The sequence below is a fragment of the Triplophysa rosa genome, linkage group LG14, assembly GCF_024868665.1.
Source record: "Triplophysa rosa linkage group LG14, Trosa_1v2, whole genome shotgun sequence".
NCBI classification, from domain to species: Eukaryota; Metazoa; Chordata; class Actinopteri; order Cypriniformes; family Nemacheilidae; genus Triplophysa; species Triplophysa rosa.
This window is the reverse complement of record NC_079903.1, coordinates 5,064,618-5,084,807: the sequence shown is the minus strand read 5'-3', so window position 1 is coordinate 5,084,807 and position 20,190 is coordinate 5,064,618. Positions and strand designations below refer to the sequence as shown.

Genomic DNA, 20,190 nt, shown 5'->3' with positions numbered 1-20,190 from the left:
TACTTTTATAAAATTCGTATGTGAATTTTAACATGTATTATATATAATAGTATAATAACAAATATAAATATTTTTTGTAGAAATACAGCTTTTTTCATTTTTTGTAATATGTTTATTTTCCTTCAATAATAAACTTCCCCATATTATGGACTCAAATGTTAGATTTGTGGAGATATTGGGGGATTTTTGTACGAGTGAGTGATTTCCCTAGGGGCGGGGCTCTGGCGTAAAATGATATGCTCTGGCATCTGATTTGTCGCTCAGTTTGTTTGCATCAAACAGGAAGGAGCGTGCGGCTACTCGCGCAAATCACAATGGGATTGGGAGCAAATGTTTAGCAAAATCTTCCAAAAGTTTGTTTATATACTTATACTTACAAAGTATTTCTTTTAACGCGTCAAAGTCTACAGGAGGATGTGTAACGTTACTTTATGAAATATCGCCGTCTTGGTTTCTTTCTCAAGGAATCGAAAGTTGGTTTGTGATCAGTCATCATGGCTATAGCGCACGCCGCCACTGAGTATGTGTTCTCGGATTTCGTGTTGAAGGAGCCTGCAACAGATAACAGATATAAAGGCATCAGGTTAGATTTGGCTATGGATAAAATGGTCACCTGTATCGCGGTGGGTCTTCCTCTGCTGCTCATCTCTCTGGCCTTTGCTCAGGAAGTGTCTGTCGGTATGTTGTTTACTCACGCTTAACGTTAATGATATGTCAAGCACACTCCTCTTCTGTTTACTGCGATATGTTCTCTAACGAACACTGCTTAACTACAGTAACTTTAGTATTTTGGTCTTATATTCATCGGTACGTTTCAAACCTTACCATATGATTAAAACTCATATTCCTATTTTTAACCTTATCGTAGTACATATTAAAGTATACTGCAGTTTATCAGTTCATTAAATACACAAAGTAAGAAGTATAATGTACTACAATATAGTACGGTTTACTATTATATTACTGTTATTTAATTTTTATCGGGGTCGTCTGGTTTTCTACCTGTTGATTTACACACATATGAGTCGAGGGCAGTAAAAGCATATGGCCCTATATTTCATAGTAATAAATGACTCTGATAAAGGGATTGACAGCTGGCACTCAAGATAAACATTGTTTGGCTTTTTTGGCATAAAGCGCATGCATGTTTTTCCTTTTCTGCTTTTGTCACTTTGCTTTAGGCAGAGGTGTGGTGTGTCTCAGATGATTTAAAGGAATAGGTCACCCAAGAGTTATTATATATCCCTGTTCCTATTATATATACAGACGTGCTCAAATTTGTTGGTACCCCTCCACAAAAAAAAATGAAGAATGCACAATTTTCTCTGATATAACTTGAAACTGACTAAAGTAATTGGCATCCACCATTGTTTATTCCATGTTTAATAGAAATCAGACTTTGTTTTTTATTCAACATAATATTGTAAATAATAAAACAAATGAAAATGTCATGGACAAAAATGATGGGACCCCTAACCTAATTAGATTAGATTAGATTAGATTCAACTTTATTGTCATTACACATGTACAAGTACAAGGCAACGAAATGTAGTTTAGGTCTAACCAGAAGTGCAATAAGCAAGTGCAGGATATACAGTTGTGCATAAATACAGGATAAAGCAAAATTATGAAGAATTTAAAAGTGGGAATGTACTATGACCATTATATACAGATGGCTATTTACTGAAAACAGAAATTTACTGATGGATATGTACAATATAAATTAGACTATGCAGAACAGTAGTGCAATGAATATAAAGTGTGCATAAATTATGGACAGCAGCTATTAAGTTAAAGTAAACAGTGCAGTAGATGAGTTATTGCAGTATTCAGTATATAGTACTGGAGTGCAAATGATGCGGTATATGTGTAATAATCCAGTAGTGCAAATAACATTAGTACATAGTACTGGAGTGCAAATGATGCAGTATATGTATAAATAGTCCGGTAGAGCAAGTAAACATGTAGTACATGTGTAGACAGTCCAGTCGTGCACTTGACAGGCCTGTAGTGCAATAAACAAAACAATATAGCAGCATTAAGTAGAGGTATATGAGGGGGTTGTGGAATCAGCGGGGGGTAGAGTTCAATAGGCAGACAGCTCTGGGAAAAAAGCTGTTTCTCAGTCTGCTAGTCCTTGTCCGGAGGCATCTGAGGCGCCTGCCAGAAGGCAGGAGAGAAAACAGTCTGTGGGCGGGGTGAGAGGAGTCCTTAAGACTGCCGCGAGCTCGACGCAGACAGCGTTTCCTCTGGATGTCCTCAATGGCTGAAAGAATGTTTGTGCACAACCTTTAGAGGCAATCACTGCAAGCAAACGTTTTCTGTAGCTCTCAATGAGACTTCTGCACCTGTTAACAGGTAGTTTGGCCCACTCTTCCTGAGCAAACGCTCCAGCTGTCTCAGGTTTGATGTGTGCCTTCTCCAGACTGCAAGTTTCAGCTCCTTCCATAGATGTTCGATGGGATTCAGATCAGGACTCATAGAAGGCCACTTCAGAATAGTCCAATGTTTTGTTCTTATCCATTCTTGGGTGATTTTAGCTGTGTGTTTTGGGTCATTATCCTGTTGGAGGACCCATGACCTGCGACTGAGACAGAGCTTTCTGACACTGGGCAGTACCTTTCGCTCCAGAATGCCTTGATAGTCTTGAGATTTCATTGTGCTCTGCACAGATTCAAGGCACCCTGTGCCAGATGCAGCAGAGCACCCCCAAAACATAACCGAGCCTCCTCCATGTTTCACTGTAGGTATGGTGTTCACTTCTTTGAAAGCTTGATTTTTTCATCTGTGAACATAGAGCTGACATAAAGCTCCAGTTTTGACTCATCTGTCCAAAGAACATTCTCCCAGAAGGATTGTGGCTTGTCAATATGAATTTTAGCAAATTCCAGTCTGGCTTTTTATGATTTTCTTTCCTCCTGTGTCTTCTTCCATGGAGCCCACTTTTGCTCAAAAAGTGACGGATGGTGCGATCAGAAACTGACGTACCTTCACCTTGGAGTTCAGCTTGTATCTCTTAGGCAGTTATCATTAGTTCTTTTTCTAGCATTCGCACGATCCTTCTGTTCAATCTGGGGTCGATTTTCCTCTTGCGGCTACAATTCCATGGACCTTAAACTTCTTAATAATATTTGCAACTGTTGTCACAGGAACATCGAGCTGTTTGGAGATGGTCTTGTAGCCTTTACCTTTACCAGGCTTGTCTATTATTTTCTTTCTGAGCTCCTCAGACAACTCTACCCTTTGCTTTCTCTGCTCCATGTTCAGTGTGGTGCACACAATGATACCAAACAGTCATGTGTGATACTAATTAAAGAAACTAATTAGTTTGAAATATCACTATAATCCAATGATGTATTATCTTTTCTAAGGGGTACCAACAAATGTGCCCTGGCCATTTTAGAATATCTTTGTAGAATAAGCAATAATTCATCTCTTTCCACAGCTTCTTTGCTTTATTCTATGACATACCAAAGGTATGCAAGTATACATGATACAATACCTTTTAATTTCATCACTCTTCAGGAGGAATGAAGCATTAGTTCAATGAGCTGTAAGGGTACCAGCACATTTGAGCACGTCTGTATATAGTTCCTTCTTGTTTAAAGTTCCTTAACAACCTGTATGATTTTCTTTCTTCTGTGAAAACCAAAAAGAATAATTTAGGACAACCTACTTCTTGAATTTTAGAAGAAATGTAGACATTTAGAAGAACCTAATTCTTGACCATCATTCTACATCTGCCATGATTTTATTGTCATGTGACCTCTTCATATTCCTTACTTAACCATGGTCAGTACATTTCTTGTTGTTACCTATAATTAAAAACAATAAGAATAATAACAATAACAATTGGCATTATTATTATTATTATTATTATGATTTATTATTATTAAGTGTAATAAATGATCATGAAAAACACAACATTAAAATAAAATGATGACAAATTCGGTCATATTGAACATAGAACCTTTATTAACAAAACAAATAAGAAAGATGACATGGCAAAGCCGTATAACACAAATATAACACAATCTTAAAATGACCAGGTATTAGCATATTAACTGACCTGGTCACTATAATCTTCCACAAATGTAAAACAGTTTTGAGAAGTAGTCCTGACCTGACCTGAAAATTGTCATTAAAAGACGAAACTCTACTTTCCGTTCACTGACTGTTCCTGTTTTCAGCATTAAGACAGCGGACACGAACATGGATGAATTATGGGTTATCATTGTGGAAAGCATATGATAACGGCAGTAAATAGAAAACGAGGAAGAAATGAACCGGAAATTACAGTGGCATCATTTTACATTGAACTGCTTTTCCTCACAGTCATGTACACACTCTGATGTCTTTTTCTTCAGGTACACAGATTAGTTGTTTTTCTCCCACAAAGTTCTCCTGGCGTCAGGCTGCTTATGTGGACTCGTATTGTTGGGCAGCAGTTCAGACGCAGGACACCGGAGGCCTGCCATTATGGCTACATAAGGTAAACAAATCATTTCAAATCAATGAAAACATTGTCTTTAAAATGGCATTATAAAAGCTATAGAGTGATGTATTGTGTTGAATTTGCTAATAAGAGTTAAATAGAGTTTTAGCTTAAAATGCTCTATGTACACACTAGCGTTTTCTAAGTGCTGCCAATCCACACAGAAACCACAGAAACTTTGAATAGAAACTAAATAAGAGAAAGAAGGGAGAAGCAGAGCATGAACTAAGAACGGCATGATAAATCAGGAAGCAGTAGGCGCGGGGTCAAGACACGAGACAGAGGAGCACATAGGCCACAGAAAGCACATGAACTGACATCCCTCCCCACAAGAACATAAGACCCAGAGCATGAGTTTAGACCCTGACACCAAGACAAGAGTCAGGATCTGTAGACCGTTTCATCGGACGCGTGTGCGCCTGACCCCCAGTTAACTTCTGGTTTGTGTTTGGCTAGTGTCTAATAATATAACTATTTATATTTTATTTAATTTATGTTAATATTTATTTGTATTATTATTTTACTGTATAATAATTGTATTAAATAAACGATTTGTTTGAATTTTGGTGTATGTTCATTTTATTAAATAAACAATTTGTTGAATGGGTCCTGTAGTTCGGTGGCATTTAAAGAAAGCGTATGGTACACTGACATCTAGCGGTTGAGCTTGGTATCGCAGTCTAAATTCAAGATATTGGAGAGACAAGTTTAGCCAAGTAACGGTTCTTCTCGGTTTCTTTTGATTGTTATCAGAAATAATATACAGGCACTCTTTTGTTTGTGAATGTGTACCGGAAGTTCAGTTAAGTTTCACAAAAGGTTCTGTGTGGCAAAAAAAGCTTTTTCAGATTATAAAAAGGCAAGAAAGGATGGTGCTTTGACTGAATTGTTCTTTGTGGAACCAAAAATGATTATTTTATGGCATCGCTGTTAAGACCCTTTTCAGCACCTTTAGTTTTAAGAGTGTACTATACAACACTGATGTCTTCAGTGCTTTTTATACATGTAGAAGTCGAAAAAAAACAGTTTTTTCTCAGAGTGAAAATGTGTGTTGTTTTTTTAACTGTGGTGACAAGCCGTTCTGCAGCCGATGGCAAAATGACAAATTCACTCCTCTTTTTTATCATGCTTTAAAGGGATAGTTCAACCAAAAATGAAAATTCTCTCATGAATTACTCGACCTCAAGTTGTTACAAATGTGTACATTATAAGTTACTTCGTTCTGTTAAACGTAAAGGAAGATATTTAGAAAAATGTTAGCAACTGAGATTTCTGGTGCATCATTAACAACCATAGTAGGAAAAATTATTGTATCATTTTATTGCTCTGTTGAACACAAAATGAGATTTTTTGAAGAATTTAGGAAATCAAACAGTAGGGCTGTCACGATTTTTAAATAATCGTCTCATCACGATTGTTTGACCTCATCGCAATTATTGCACATCTCTATAGAAGACACTAGGGGGAGCTGTAGTGCATCTGCATATTGCATATTTTATTGTATATATTGTAACTAAAGCATGGTAATACTTGTAAAATGTACCACCACAACACAATCACTAAAGCATATACCATAAAAATAACCTGCAGTACAATTTAATATTATTTCAGTGTGAAAACCAGTCTACCAAAATCTCATTAACATAGAAGTAATCTTTTCTTGTAGTCTTGCAAGTGAGAAAAAAACAGACTAGAAGCTTTTCTATGACTGATAGCATTTTAATGGTGGCTTCAATTCACTCCTGATCAATTTACTTAATTTACAAGTATTTGGCGGTTGTGTTATTGACAGGTAAAAGCCTAAACCTTAAGTATGATTGATGACCCAATTTTTACCGATGTATTTCCAAGAAAAAGAACATAGTGTTTATATTCAGAACAATATGGTCGTTTCAAAGCTGAATAAAAAATGTATGAGAATTAAAAGTCAAAGCTCAAAAACAGACAATTAATCGTCATAATCGCAATGATTTATTAGACAATTAATCGTCAGCCAAATTTCATAATCGTGACAGCCCTATCAAACAGTTCTGGGGCACCTATTACTACCATCTTATTTTTTCTACTATGGCAATCAATGGTGCCTCAGAAATCTCTAAATATCTTTCTTTGTGTTTAACAGAACAAATTAATTTATACACTTTTGTAACAACTTGAGGATGAGTAATTCATGAGTGCATTTTCATTTTTGGGTGAACTATCCCTTTAAGATTTTTTTTTAAATTAAGCTGCAATTGACTATTTGCTGCAAACACAGTTTGTTCAAATTGCTTCATGAAATAGACTTCATATAAACACTAAGTATTGTATAGTATGTGACATTTGTTATAAGTCTGTTGACAACTCGGTGTCAAGAAGTTGTCAGGCTGTATTGTTTTTGCAAAATTTTTCGCAACATATGAATTGATACGCATCGGGCTCAGTGTGCAAGGTTTCTGTGCGTGACGAGTTTTTAGGATGACGAATACGAAAATACGTATACGATTACGAACATTTCGGACTGTATGTGCAAAGACCTTCAATCTTAACATTGGAGTCTCAACAACTACTTATCCAAATACAAGAAAATGTAACAAGCCTTCTCTTCTCTCTGCAGTTTTTTCCTTACATCCTGTTGCTGGTGGCAGTGTCTGTGTACATGCCAGCTTTGTTTTGGAGGTTCACGGGCGCCCCTGTCCTTTCCTCTGATTTAACCTTTATAATGGAAGAACTGGACAGTTCTTATAACCGAGCCATCAAACTGGCCAAGAGTCTTCACACCTCCGGAGTACTGGACTCAGAGTCAGCTCGCGTAGACTCGCAAAGGTAAAACACGAACGCACACAGCAGACTCCGTGTCAGTCCTTCTTGTTTGAGTTTTCATGTGTGCACACATGCATAACAACATGTGAGATATTTATCTGTTGAAATTGTTGTACACCCTTGCCTTTATTGCAATGAACGATTGTTCAGGAGTGTTGTTCTTCCTCGTTGTACACTATAGAGGTCATTCTGGAAGGGAGGCATCACTGTCACATGTGGCATTGTCCTGAAGTTGGTGATGGCTTGAATGCCTTCCTTTATGTGCCCCTTCGTGTTGCCGTCTTGTGGAATTTTTTGTGTGCCATTTTCCTCTCTGATGACACATGACCCATTCTCAGGGCTGCTTTGTTGTCTGTTTAGAAGACAGAGTCAAGTGACGTGTGTCAAAATCGCATCTGCTCCGTACACATCTCTGATGGAGTTAGGTTGAGGAAAAGACTAGTAAAGGCCAAAGCTGAACGGTTGGCATACAGGACTGTTCATTTGCATAAAACAATTTACCTAATCCCAAAACATCCAACAGACCATACAAATGTCTACCAGAAGCCTTCATGACATAAAGAGAGAAAGTACTGCCGCTGAGATCTTAATATCCACTGCTGCACCAATAATGTCTAGAAGGTCATCTTTAATTTAGTATTATCTGCTACCAGCCGTGATGCTCTAAAGCCTGATTCATTTTATAAATGCCGTGGCCTTTAGTCGTGAACATCTTCTATTTATATTGAATTGAGATGCACTTCTAATTTCATCTCAAAAGGTCTAATGTTTGCTTGTGAGTCTTTTTTTTAATATACGTTTTTACAATATGTGACCCTGGACGACAAAACCAGTCTTAAGGGTCAATTTTTCGAAATTGAGATTTTTACATCATCTGAAAGCTGAAGAAATAACAAACTTCTATTCTAAATTTGATTAATCACGATTCATCGTTTGGCAGCCGTAATACATTTATTAGTAATAACTTCACTTCAACATGTACTAATACATTTAAAAAGATTACAAGTTGTGTCTGTTCCTGTACAATGCACAATAATTAACATAAACAAACAATGAACAAATGTTTTGTGTTAACTAACATTAACAAAGATGAATAAATGCTGTTCAGTGTTTCCTCTAGGTTTACGGCTTTGGGGGGGGGCTGCGGTCTCTATATTTTTTTTGCGGTGACGGTCCGGACAATACTTTTTTTAATAAATAATGTTAAATCAATCTAATGTTTTATCAGGCCATTTACTTTATATTCTGATAGCCACAGTCTGTATGAAACATAGAAGGTCTGGTAACTGAGAAAATGTGTTGTAGGCTCTGGTGCTGAAGCGAAGTCCCAGTGGTCTATTTTAATATTTAAAAAAACTACTGACAACAAACTGTAACAACTGAAATTAATATATCATGAGCAGGAGTACTTACAAAGTTACTAACAGCCTTTCCATGCCATTCATACTAGAACTGATTCTAAATATTCTTTCCAATTAAAACATGATTCACAATGAAATGCTCTTAACATGCTGATTATTTATGCTATTAATATCATAAATGTTGTATGTAGATACAAGACGTTATGTTTTATAATCTGTCACAAACCTATATAGCAAACAGTAAACTGACTGACAGCTAAAAATACTTTATTACTGCTGCATTTTCGTTACAGAAAAAGTGTCCATTTATTTACCCTGGGAGCGTTTAAAAACGCAATTTTTTATCACATTTCAGGTATGGGTCACCATATCTGACTAATAGGTCACTTTCACTTTATAGGAAAGGTAACCTTGAATGACTTCTCTTGTGATCCAACGCTACATAAAAAATTAAATTAACTTGACCTTCAAGGGGGGCGGGAGGTGCCGTTGGAGGGCCAGGGCGCCCCCCTAAGGTAATGGTAGGGGAAACGCTGCTGTTATCGAGGAACAGCCCTGCAAAAAATAAGCGGAACCCATTGCCAACAAAACACAGACATATGACTCAGTTACACTTTCCGTGTGCGGTTCATGTCCGGCATCTTTTAGCGCTGGGACCGCGAAATCTGTCAGTTTCAAACGATCCTCACGATATGAATCGCGATACATGGCTCACGGTGCCGATAATATCACGGTGCGTGCTACGGTAAGCGGTATATTGCTTGGCAATTCTATAACGGTATATCACGGCATCTGTAAATGACGGGGAAAAAGGCATCAAAAAGTCATATGATGTATTTAACATAGGGGTGGGTGGAATGACCATACATCTATTTCACGGAATGAGTAATTTTATTTCACGGTAACGATATATTTCACATGAATAATCTCCCATTAAAATTCTATATTTTATACCTAATTGTTCTTAGATTGACTTAATTTATTTATTTGTTACAGTTCATTTGCATGCTCACCATAGTTATAATGTAGGCAAAAAGTTATGAAAATGTACTAAAGATATCAAATTAAGTTCTGATAATGAGTAAACAAGTAAAACAATGAAGTATGAATATGCACAAACAATGAGAGTACAGTATACGACTGGTGTTATAAACTGTGTTCATGGTGTCTGTACTGTAGGTCTTCATCTTTCTTTACTCTCTATTAGATGCACATTTTTTATGTGTTGCGACTCTCTGTCTTTGTTTGTTTATTCTCGCGCTTGTCTTTGCACTGTGAGTCTCTTGCTCACATGAGTCTCCCAAAACGGGGATTTGTGGCGCGTCACGTCAAAGCACTCACGTTAAGAGCATCATCGCACATTTCAACGCAAGTTTCGCCTCGGCTCGCCTAAAGTTGAACTTTATTAAAACTATTAACAGTTTACAAAACAATCTGACTTCTGCGGGTGAGAGAGAAAGTGCCAGACTTGAGCGGATCATGAAACTACAGACTGAAAGAAGGTCAAAAGAGTATTTGATTTGTTACTTTGTTATGGGTGCATTAATTCACATGTTTTTTCATCATAACTCCCAAATTGCAGAGCGCCGAGTTAACCACGCCTAATTACAGTGAGGGAAATAATTCTTTGATCCCCTGCTGATTTTGTAAGTTTGCCTGCTTACAAAGAAATGAAGGGTCTATAATTTTTATGGTGGGTTTATTTTAACTGATAGAGACAAAATATTTTTTAAAAATCAGGGGAAAAAATGTATATAAAGGTTATAAATTGATTTGCATTTCAGTCAGTGAAATAAGTATTTGATCCCCTACCAACTAGCAAGAATTCTGGCTCCACAGATTGGTTACGTGCCTATAGGGACGGCAGATTAGTCCTGTCACTTTAATAAAGTACTCCTAAATCAGCTTGTTATGTGTATAAAAGATGCCTGCCAACAGAATCTGTATCTTCCAGTTCAACCTCTCCAACACCATGGTCCAGACCAAATAGGTTTCAAAGGATGTCAGGGACAAGATTGTAGACCTGCACAAACCTTGACTAGGCTACAGACAGAAGCTTGGTGAGAAGTAGACAACTGTTGGTGCGATTATTTGGAAATAGAAGAAATACTAAATAACTATCAAATGCCCTTGTTCTGGAGCTCCCTGCAAGATTTCCCCAATGGGGTAAAGATGATCATGAGAAAGGTTAAAGATCAGCCCAGAACTACACGGAAGAAGCTTGTTAATGATTTCAAGACAGTTGGGACCACAGTTAGCAAGCAAACCATTGGTAACACGCTATACCACAATAGATTGAAATCCTGAAGCACCCACAAGGTCCTCCTCCCCAAGAAGACCCGTCTGGCTCGTCTCAAGTTTGACAATGAACATCAAAATGATTCAGAAAAGGCTTTGGAGAAAGTGTTGGTACTGCTGTGAGACCAAAATTGACTCCTGTTTTTGGAGGGAGAGAAATGCTGAATATGACCCCAAGAACATCATCCCTACAGAGAAGCAGTGTTGGAAACATTCTGCTTTAGGGCTTTTTATCTTTGCCATGGGTATACAGGATGACTTCACCGCATTGAGGGGCTGAGGGACGGGCCAGTGTACCGTAAAATCTTGGACAAGAACCTCCTCCTCTTAACTAGATCACTGAAGATGGGTCGTGGATGTGCCTTTAACATGACAAAGACCCAAAACATATGACAAGACAACCAAAGAGTGGCTTAAGGAGAAGCACATCAAATGTCCTAGCCAGTCTCTAGACCCTAGTCCTATAGAACATCTGTGAAGGAGGTGAAAACTCCAGCCAAGAAACCTTAAAGATTGACAGAGGAGTGGACTAAATGTATCCTGACACATGTGCAAACCTGGTGACCAACTATCAGAAATGTCTGACCTCTGTGCTTGCCAACAAGGGTTTCTCCACCAAGTACAAAGTTATGTTTTGCTCTGGGTTCAAATACTTATTTCACTGACTGAAATGCAAATCAATTTATAACCTTTATATAACATATTTTCCCTGATTTTTAAAAATATTTTGTCTCTATCAGTTAAAATAAACCCACCATAAAAATTATAGACCCTTCATTTCTTTGTAATCAGGCAAACTTACAAAATCAGCAGCGGATCAAATAATTATTTTCCTCACTGTATTTACATTCACTATGAAATCCAAAGTGCGCCCAAACATTTGATTTAAAAGACGCTGGCCAATTGTTGTTGGTCTGCCATTACGCTCATACTTCTTCTTCGATGTGAATAACAGTTTCCATTACGCTCATATTTCTTCTTCGCTGTGAATAACAGTTTCCATTCATCTGACCATCCGGAATCTGGGAGCGCTACCACAAGAAATCTGGGGGTACTGCTGCTCCAGTAAACACAGTGTAGGTACGGATTTAGATCTTTAGTATGTGGAAAAAAATCGATACCTGGTGCCAGAGTATCGACAACGTCTCGCGGGCCAAATTATTGCGATAAATCGCCATATCGATTTTTTGTCCCACCCCTACCGTTTATATAACATTCCTCACCCAAATGCAGTGAACAATAGGGCAGGGCGATGTGACGATGTATCGTATATCGCCGATGTTTTGCAAATATCCCGGTGTCGATTACAACAGACAGATACCAGACGATAATTGATAATAATGGAAAATACGCGTTATAACATTATCATGCGATGTAGGCTTTAGCATGAACGTTAATGTTCATTTGCCCAGGCAGCCAGTAACAGTGACAGAATTTTGGAAACGCTGTTTTGTTCGGTCAGTTGAAAGTGCTGCTGTTTTCTGTCGGTCGCTGCACAGACAGACCAAGAGAAAGACGAGCTGCGTCGGCAAAGCAAAACCTCACGCTCCCAGGTGTTCGAATTGTCCTACCCTGTCAGATTTTCCTACCGCAGGGCAACACTTAATATAATCTGGTAGGAATTAAAAAACAGGTAGGATGATTTTACAATGCGAAATAATCTTAAAATAAACACATAAAATAAATTTACAGCGTAAATACCCTGTTAGATGACATGTAGGATTAATTTACAGCGCAACACCCAATCAAATTGTACTATAGGTGTCAAATAATATGTAGAATGATTTAACAACGAAAATACACTATCATATTACCGTAGCAGTATAAAATAAATGGGTAGAATGATTTTATAGCACAAAAAAATGATGTAGCATTGATTTGCGCGTGCCTGGTAGGATAATCTGACGGGTAGGATGAAATTTCAGGACACCTGCAACATTTTTCTACTGTATAAAAGATATGGTTTATCTACGCGCTTTACCTGATGAAAGAAGTCACTGCAACACTGGTTTGTACGCATGGCGCGCCTGTGTGTGTGTGTGTGTGCGCACGCATCCCTGCATGCGTGTTTGTTTGGCACTTGCCGGATCCGGAACGAATTCCCTCCCAGTCCGTATCCACAGATTGATCGTCTGCGCAACGTTGCATGAAGTCAAACACACCCGATATTATCGGATATCGCGATGATTTTAAAGTCGATTATCAATCTTTTTTTTTTAAACATCGCCCAGCGAACACAGATGAACTTCTCGAACGCAGTGCTCTTTGTCTCTCGCTCCAGCTGGTTGACGTGTGCGCATGCTCCTTCTCCCGCTCTCCTTGGTTGACCCGTGGGCGTGCACTTTCTTCTCGCTCTGGTGGGTTGACGCGTGGGTGTGCTTTTCCGGGAGAATTGTCCAATATAGGACTAAGAAAAGTTGATATGAAACGGATTTTCATGTTAAAAAAAACTTGTTGACCATGTTAAGCATGAGAAGCCAAGCACATGTAACATTGTAAAGAAGTCAGAATGCATGAAACACCGTTGCACAACCCCTTTAAAGAATTTGATATCGTATTGTAATGTTCTCCCATTTTATTTTAATATTGTAAATAAACTGCTTTGTAAAGGTGGAGTTATTATAGTTTTTAGTTTTATTATTTTTTAAATTAGCTTTTTTTTGTTTTATGTTAATTTTTGTTAAAGACGCACTGAATCGCCTTGGAACCCGCAGCATTATTTGATGTGTTGACATAATATATCAACTGAAACATACAGAGAACGTGAGACATATCGAGTGGCCCCTCCCCCTTTTAAAATAACCAATAGCGTTTTGTTTACAGCACAGTCAGCCTGGCAAAGCTGCATTTAACAGTGTAATAGCCATAATGACAGTGGTGTAAAAGTCTATTGAAAACATTAGGGAAGATCAGTGAGACCAGCGATGTGTCATTTCAAGCTTGTTATTTACTTTGGTGAGTGACACTGGCGTTTGTCTTCTCCTTTACTCATCAAGGCTGCGATGTCCGATCTCTTCCATTGAGCCTTAACATTCAACATTTTGTGTAGACTTGAAACGGATCAGATACGTTATGTTTTCTCAGCAGATTTGCACGTATGATCAGTTCTGTGCTATCATGTCTCTGAACCGGAGGACACTCACATGCAACCGCTCGCTCGCGTGACACCAACACGAAATTAAGACTTTAATGTTAATGTTTACACTGTCTGGATTATCCCCATCTAGGGCACTATGCGTCATTAACCATGTAGCACATAATAAATTTGCGAACAAATGGCTGATATGAGGCGCCGCTTCAGCAGCTCTGCTAGTGAAGGGGGCGGGGCTCTTCAGATTCTAAATCGGATTTGATTGGACAAGAAATTTGATGAGTGGCTGAAGTGTAGCGTGATGTCATATAATTTTAGATTTGCTTGAGCGCACGTGCCAGACTGTCAGTTTTGAACGCTTATATCTTCCAAATGTGAATTTTGTCAGCGCTTAATAGCATTTCAGTTTATTGATGTCCTTAAGGCCAACTTATTTTTAATAAAAGCAAAAAAAACTTTCATTTTGATTTTTACTGGGGCTTTAAAGTTTTAGCAATTTTGGTATATGCTTTTGTCTTTTTATAATTTATTTGTTTTTTTATGTTGCTGTATATAAGATAGCTTTTTTTAGTTTTATTTTAGTTTTTGTTTATTAAAATTTTACTGCTTTGAGCATATTTCAGTTTATCTCTTAGCCAACATTTAAATTTCTTCGTTTAGGTTTTTCCAATAATTTTTAGGCAAATATTTGATTTGATTTCAATGAACAGAAAGGTTTTCAAAGTTTTAATTTTAGTAAACTAAAATAACCTTGGTAAAAATGATGGCTTCAGTGTTTTGGGTCATCATGTCAACCGTTGTAGTCAAAGAATCTGATCAAATAAACATCACACATTAACAAAGATTAATTTCTATTGCTTGCATGTCTATTACATACATGTTTTGTGTATTACGTTTTGTTTTTAGCTCTGTGCTGGACCTCACGGAGAGCTGCTTCAAATATCCTCTGGTGGAACAATACTTGAAAACCAAGCGCTACTCCATTGGTTTACTGGTCCGTTACATCATCTGCCGTGCCGTCACCTTCTTGGCCCTCCTGTTAGCCTGCATCTACCTGTGCTATTACATTCGTCTCTCCGTTACAGACGAGTTTCAGTGTAATATCCGTTCGGGTGTGATGGTCAATGACTCCTCAGTACCTCCTCTCATGCAGTGTAAACTGATTGCTGTGGGCATCTTCCAGCTCCTGAGCTACATCAACCTGTGCATGTATTTGCTGCTGTTGCCATTGTGTCTGTATGCCGTGATGGTTCCCTTCAGAATGACGACGGGATTTTTAAAGCCCTTCGAGATGCTGCCTACAATAGGAGTGATGCACTTTGAAAGAATGGCCTGGGATGACCTGGCACTTTATCTGCTGTTTCTGGAGGAGAACCTCAGTGAACTGAAGAGTTACAAGTGCTTGAAGGTGTGTTGGATGGATTTTGTGTTCTATGTTGGGAACGTTTGAGGAAAGCCAGATATAATCTACATTTTAGTAAAAAATTACAATAAGGTTGTATTTGGTAACAATTAGTTCATGTTACTTAATGCATTTACTAATGTTAACAAATAAAACCTTGTTGTAAAGTGTTACAGTTTTTACTATATAAGCATCATAACAAAGTATGGCAATACATTTTATTTAAATATGTCGTACAATGTATTTGATTTCATTTGATTTTTATGACATTATGTTGTAATGTGTTACTTTTTGTAGGTTATAGAGCTGTTAAAGGAGACTGGCGATGAGTCGATCGATACCATGCTGCTCTTACGGAATCTTGCGCAGGTAAAAACAGACGCGGTGGATGGCAGATCACCCAAAGATTTGAAAAACTCCAACAGCGCTGGCACTGAGATGAAAGGTTTGCGTGTTTCTCATTACTGACATGTGTAAATTCGCTATTAAATCACAAAACTCAGCTATGGATTGACAGAAAGTCACAGTATGCTATAAACCTGCATTTATTGATGTGTATAAAAAATCACTACTTGACCTACCCTACTTGACAGTAAAGTCGGATGCTTCCAAATACCTCAAAAAAGCCTAAAATGATATGCCAAACAGGGCTAGTCACCACACCAACATGATCACCAGTTCACATGAACCTACAAATACGTGAAAAGCATTCACAACTACAGTGATGTATAAACCTCAGGCTGTGAACGACCTGAAAGTCAAAGCACAAACACCTTCTTACACTAAAGAGAAGAAGATCTAAGCTGACATCCCATATGGCATCTGACTAAAAGCAATGCCTATCTATTATTGGACCTATTCAACCCTGTGGGTGTGAGGTTTGGAGTATCCTTACAGGTCAAGAGTTGACTAAACGGGGCAAATACCCGATAAAGCGCCTGAAGGCAAAAATATGCAACATGTACAGGGCAAATCCCTAAATGATGTCTGCGGAGCATAATTAGGACTGTACCCACTATTTATTAGAAAAAATGAGCCGTTTAACCCCATGTCCAGGTAAAATGATAACACAAAGTAACACAAAGACCCTTCACTACTATATGTTTAAGCAAAATTTTCAAACAAATAACGCATCCAGAGAAAAAGTTTGTGTTTACATAATATATGTCTGCGCACTGTGCATTTTAATTTTGTATTGTAAACACATACACATACAGGTACGTGTCATAGTTACTATAGTTTGAATTTAGGTTTATTAATATTTTAAAGTAGCTTTTATTTTTATAATTTATATGTTTATTTTTTATGTTGCCATATAAGATGAATTAATTTAATTTTTTGGTTTATTATTGTAATTTTGGTGCTTTAAACTTATTTCGTTTTTTTTTTTGAGACAACATTTCAGTTTTTCATTTAGTTTTAAGTTTTTCCAGTAATTTTTAGTTCAATAGTTTATTTGATTCCAATGAACAGAAACGTTTTCAAAATGTTAATTTTAGTCAACGAAAATAACCTTGATACGTGTATATGTTTAAGAAAAATATATAATATATTTATAATATAATACATTTTTATACATTTTTATATATATGATTTAAATTATATAAAAATATTAATATATACATGCAGATATTTCCTTAATATATACATGTACGTGTTTATAAATACAAAACGAATATGCACAGTACACAGACATATATTATGTAAACACACTTTTATTCTGCATGCTATTAATCGCGATTTATCGTTGAACAGCCCTGGCCAGTGCAGTAGCTTTTTGTCCTTACACAGGAAAGGTGTTGAAACTCCAAACAGCGCATCCATCCATCATAAAAGTAATCCAAGCGTCTCCAGGGGATTCATAAAAGTCATCTGAAGCAAAACCGTTAGCAAGAAAACCATTATTAATCTCATTGGGGTTTTGCATGTCTAGTTGTTGTGTGATGCAATATTTCCTCACAAGACATGCAAGAACCAAAGAGATTTGAAGTCAGATGAATGTATGTGCGCTTCCGAGCCTCAAAACCTAAAAAATGACTAGAAAAAGTCATGACACATTTGAATAAAAAATATTCCGCTAAAAAAAGGAAGTTCTATACATGTCACACGGCTGATGATTTGGAAGCTTTCTGTTTCACATGAACTATTTCTTCAACACACTCTCTTCATTCTGTAAAGATCAAAAGATCTGACTGCTTGAAAACTCTGCTTTAATTGCATAAGGGAATTATACCACATTTAAAATTTATAGCAAGTACAAATAGTCTCCTGCAAATCCCTCGCCCGCTTTGACACCTGCCCATTTAAAACCCTTTTAAAATGAAACTTGAAGAAGTCAAGCATTTTCTTTTTAATGCCAGGTGCTGTTGCCTTCCCCACACATACATACACCTGCTGTCTGTTTAGATGCTTTTTGTTTGCCTGGTAATGACGTCATGTCTGTCTAAATGTTTGGCTGCGTTTGTACACGGCTGTAATGGAAAGTCAAATAAGGAGAAAGCTGAAGAGAGAGGCGAAATGCTATTCAGTTTGTGTATGATGGCTTTTAAGATTTGATTCCATCATTAATTCCACACACACTCATAAAAACATATATCCTAACAAACAAATATATTACAAAATGCAAGGACAGTGTACGTACAAGAATGTGCTAGAAATGTTTGTGTACTGTATATTAATACATGGTGTTTCTCTCTGCCGTTTGTTTTCCCAGAGGTTTCTCCACTCCTGCAGGATGACCGCTTCAAAAAGTGTGAAGATGATAAGGTTGTTCATAAGAGGACCGTCTGAATGGCTGTTTCTATAGGGTACACACTGCCAGCATCCTATAGAGGCTTCCAACATCCGTAAAAGCTGGAGACATACACTTGGGAGGAAAATGACATTGGATAGAAGTCTCTCTTGTGCTATCCTTTTTTAAAAGCACGACTGCATTACTCTGAACACAATCCTCATCTGGAACTATTCACATTTTCTGTGTTTGCTTGTGTGCGTGCGTGCGTGTAACCAAGCTGCCTGAACTGAACGTTTGCTTTAGCACAGTTAGAAATAATATAAGATGGTACAGTCAGATTGTGTTCAGATTGTGTTGAGTTAAAGGATACTTCACCCAAAAATGAAAATTCTGTCATCATTTACTCACCTTCGAGTTGTTCCAAATCTGTATAAATGTCTTTGTTCTGATGAACACAGAGGAAGATATTTGGAAGAATGCTTATAACCAGACAGATTTTGCCCCCCATGGACTCCCATTGTAGGGAAAAAATACAATGGTAGTCAAAAGTGCCCCAGAACTGTCCTACATTCTTCAAAATGTCTTCTTTTGTGTTCAACAGAACAAAACAATGATAAAGTAATTTTTCCTACTATGGGAGTCAATGGGGGAAATTATCTGTCTTGTTATTAGCATTCTTCCAAATATCTTTCTCTGTGTTCATCAGAACAAAGACATTTATACAGAGAGATTTGGAACAACTCGAAGGTGAGTAAATGATGACAGAATTTTCATTTTTGGGTGAAGTATCCCTTTAGTTTCGTTTTGTGTGTATGTATGTGGTGGAAGCTCCAAATTGTGTTATTTACTTTAATTCTCCTACAGTGTGATGCTCGAAACACAGAAAATGAATGAGAAACTATGACTTGAACACTTTGTCGTTATTACTGTAGTAATAACAATTTAGACCTGTTCTGGTACAATTAAAATGTTAGTAGCATTGTTTGTCGGTTATTGCAATTCAGCATAAAGAGTTATAGCTGATCTGTGCTGACAAAATACTTTAAACCACTGCCAAGAATGGACATAAATCACTAGTACATATAAAAGTTTTATATTTCATAGGCATCCATTTTCGTCTGTTTTTTGAACCCTATCCACATTTCACATTGCTTTTGGAGTTGTAAAATAATTATTTATAATATTTTTATGATGACCTACAGGATAAGTTGTACGAAATAAGTGTAGAATTAGAAATGTGAAAAAGCTTTAAGACTGCTGCCCCACTCCTATTTATATATTAACTGTGATAAAAAGAGAAGTGATACGACACGGTCAGTTGACTAAACCTTTTATCTACTTTGATCAATGTGGGTAACTGCAAAAGGTTAAGCTCTTGCAACAAAATCAAGCAGCAGATAATCACATTGCAAGCATCATGGAAGATCAAGTGACTTTAAAAGGAGTGGATTTTTTAAAAGTGATTTCAATGGGGAAATTATGTGTGAAATTACACGGGTGTTGTTACGTGGTGCATGTTTATTATTTTTTGTGTATAAGGAAAACGTGTGTGGGTTTTTTTGAGATATCAGAGGTATGTTCTGCTTTGTATTTGTATGGTCTCTGTGCTGTAGCATTAAAGTGGATTGATTTTTGTACTTCTGCGTTTTCCGAGGTTTTATCTATTATGATGAGAAATCTTAACCATATTATCATATTGTCACACACTTTACAGTTTTTTTCAATTGCTAACAAGCGTTTAACAATACTTTAAGTACTTTCTCTAAACTCTTAACACAGTAACACACCTACATCACACAATTAGCCAAATAGTACATTTTCTTGCCAAAACCACATTTTGTTAAATAAATACTTAGTCTACATTTCAAAAAGCTGAATGCCTTTTTCAACTTTTCTAACTTTTTCAAAACACAGCAGACCCGATTCAAAATCTAGTCATTCAGTCAAAACATTAGCACTAGTTTTCTAACCAACAGGAACATATAGTCAATCATAATGCATAGACTG

At 37.1% G+C, this 20,190-nt stretch overlaps 1 protein-coding gene across 1 annotated transcript; it reads left to right on the top strand.

Annotated features, from left to right (window-relative positions):
• Nucleotides 1-272: 272 nt before the first annotated feature.
• panx1a (pannexin 1a) lies at nucleotides 273-19,820 on the top strand. Its single transcript, XM_057351900.1, has 7 exons — nucleotides 273-353; nucleotides 465-678; nucleotides 4,368-4,492; nucleotides 7,092-7,300; nucleotides 14,954-15,455; nucleotides 15,747-15,894; nucleotides 18,163-19,820. Exons 2-7 carry the CDS (start codon nucleotides 495-497, stop codon nucleotides 18,237-18,239), a joined length of 1,245 nt encoding a protein of 414 aa, XP_057207883.1. The 5' UTR covers nucleotides 273-353; nucleotides 465-494; the 3' UTR covers nucleotides 18,240-19,820.
• The last annotated feature ends 370 nt before the right edge of the window (nucleotides 19,821-20,190 follow it).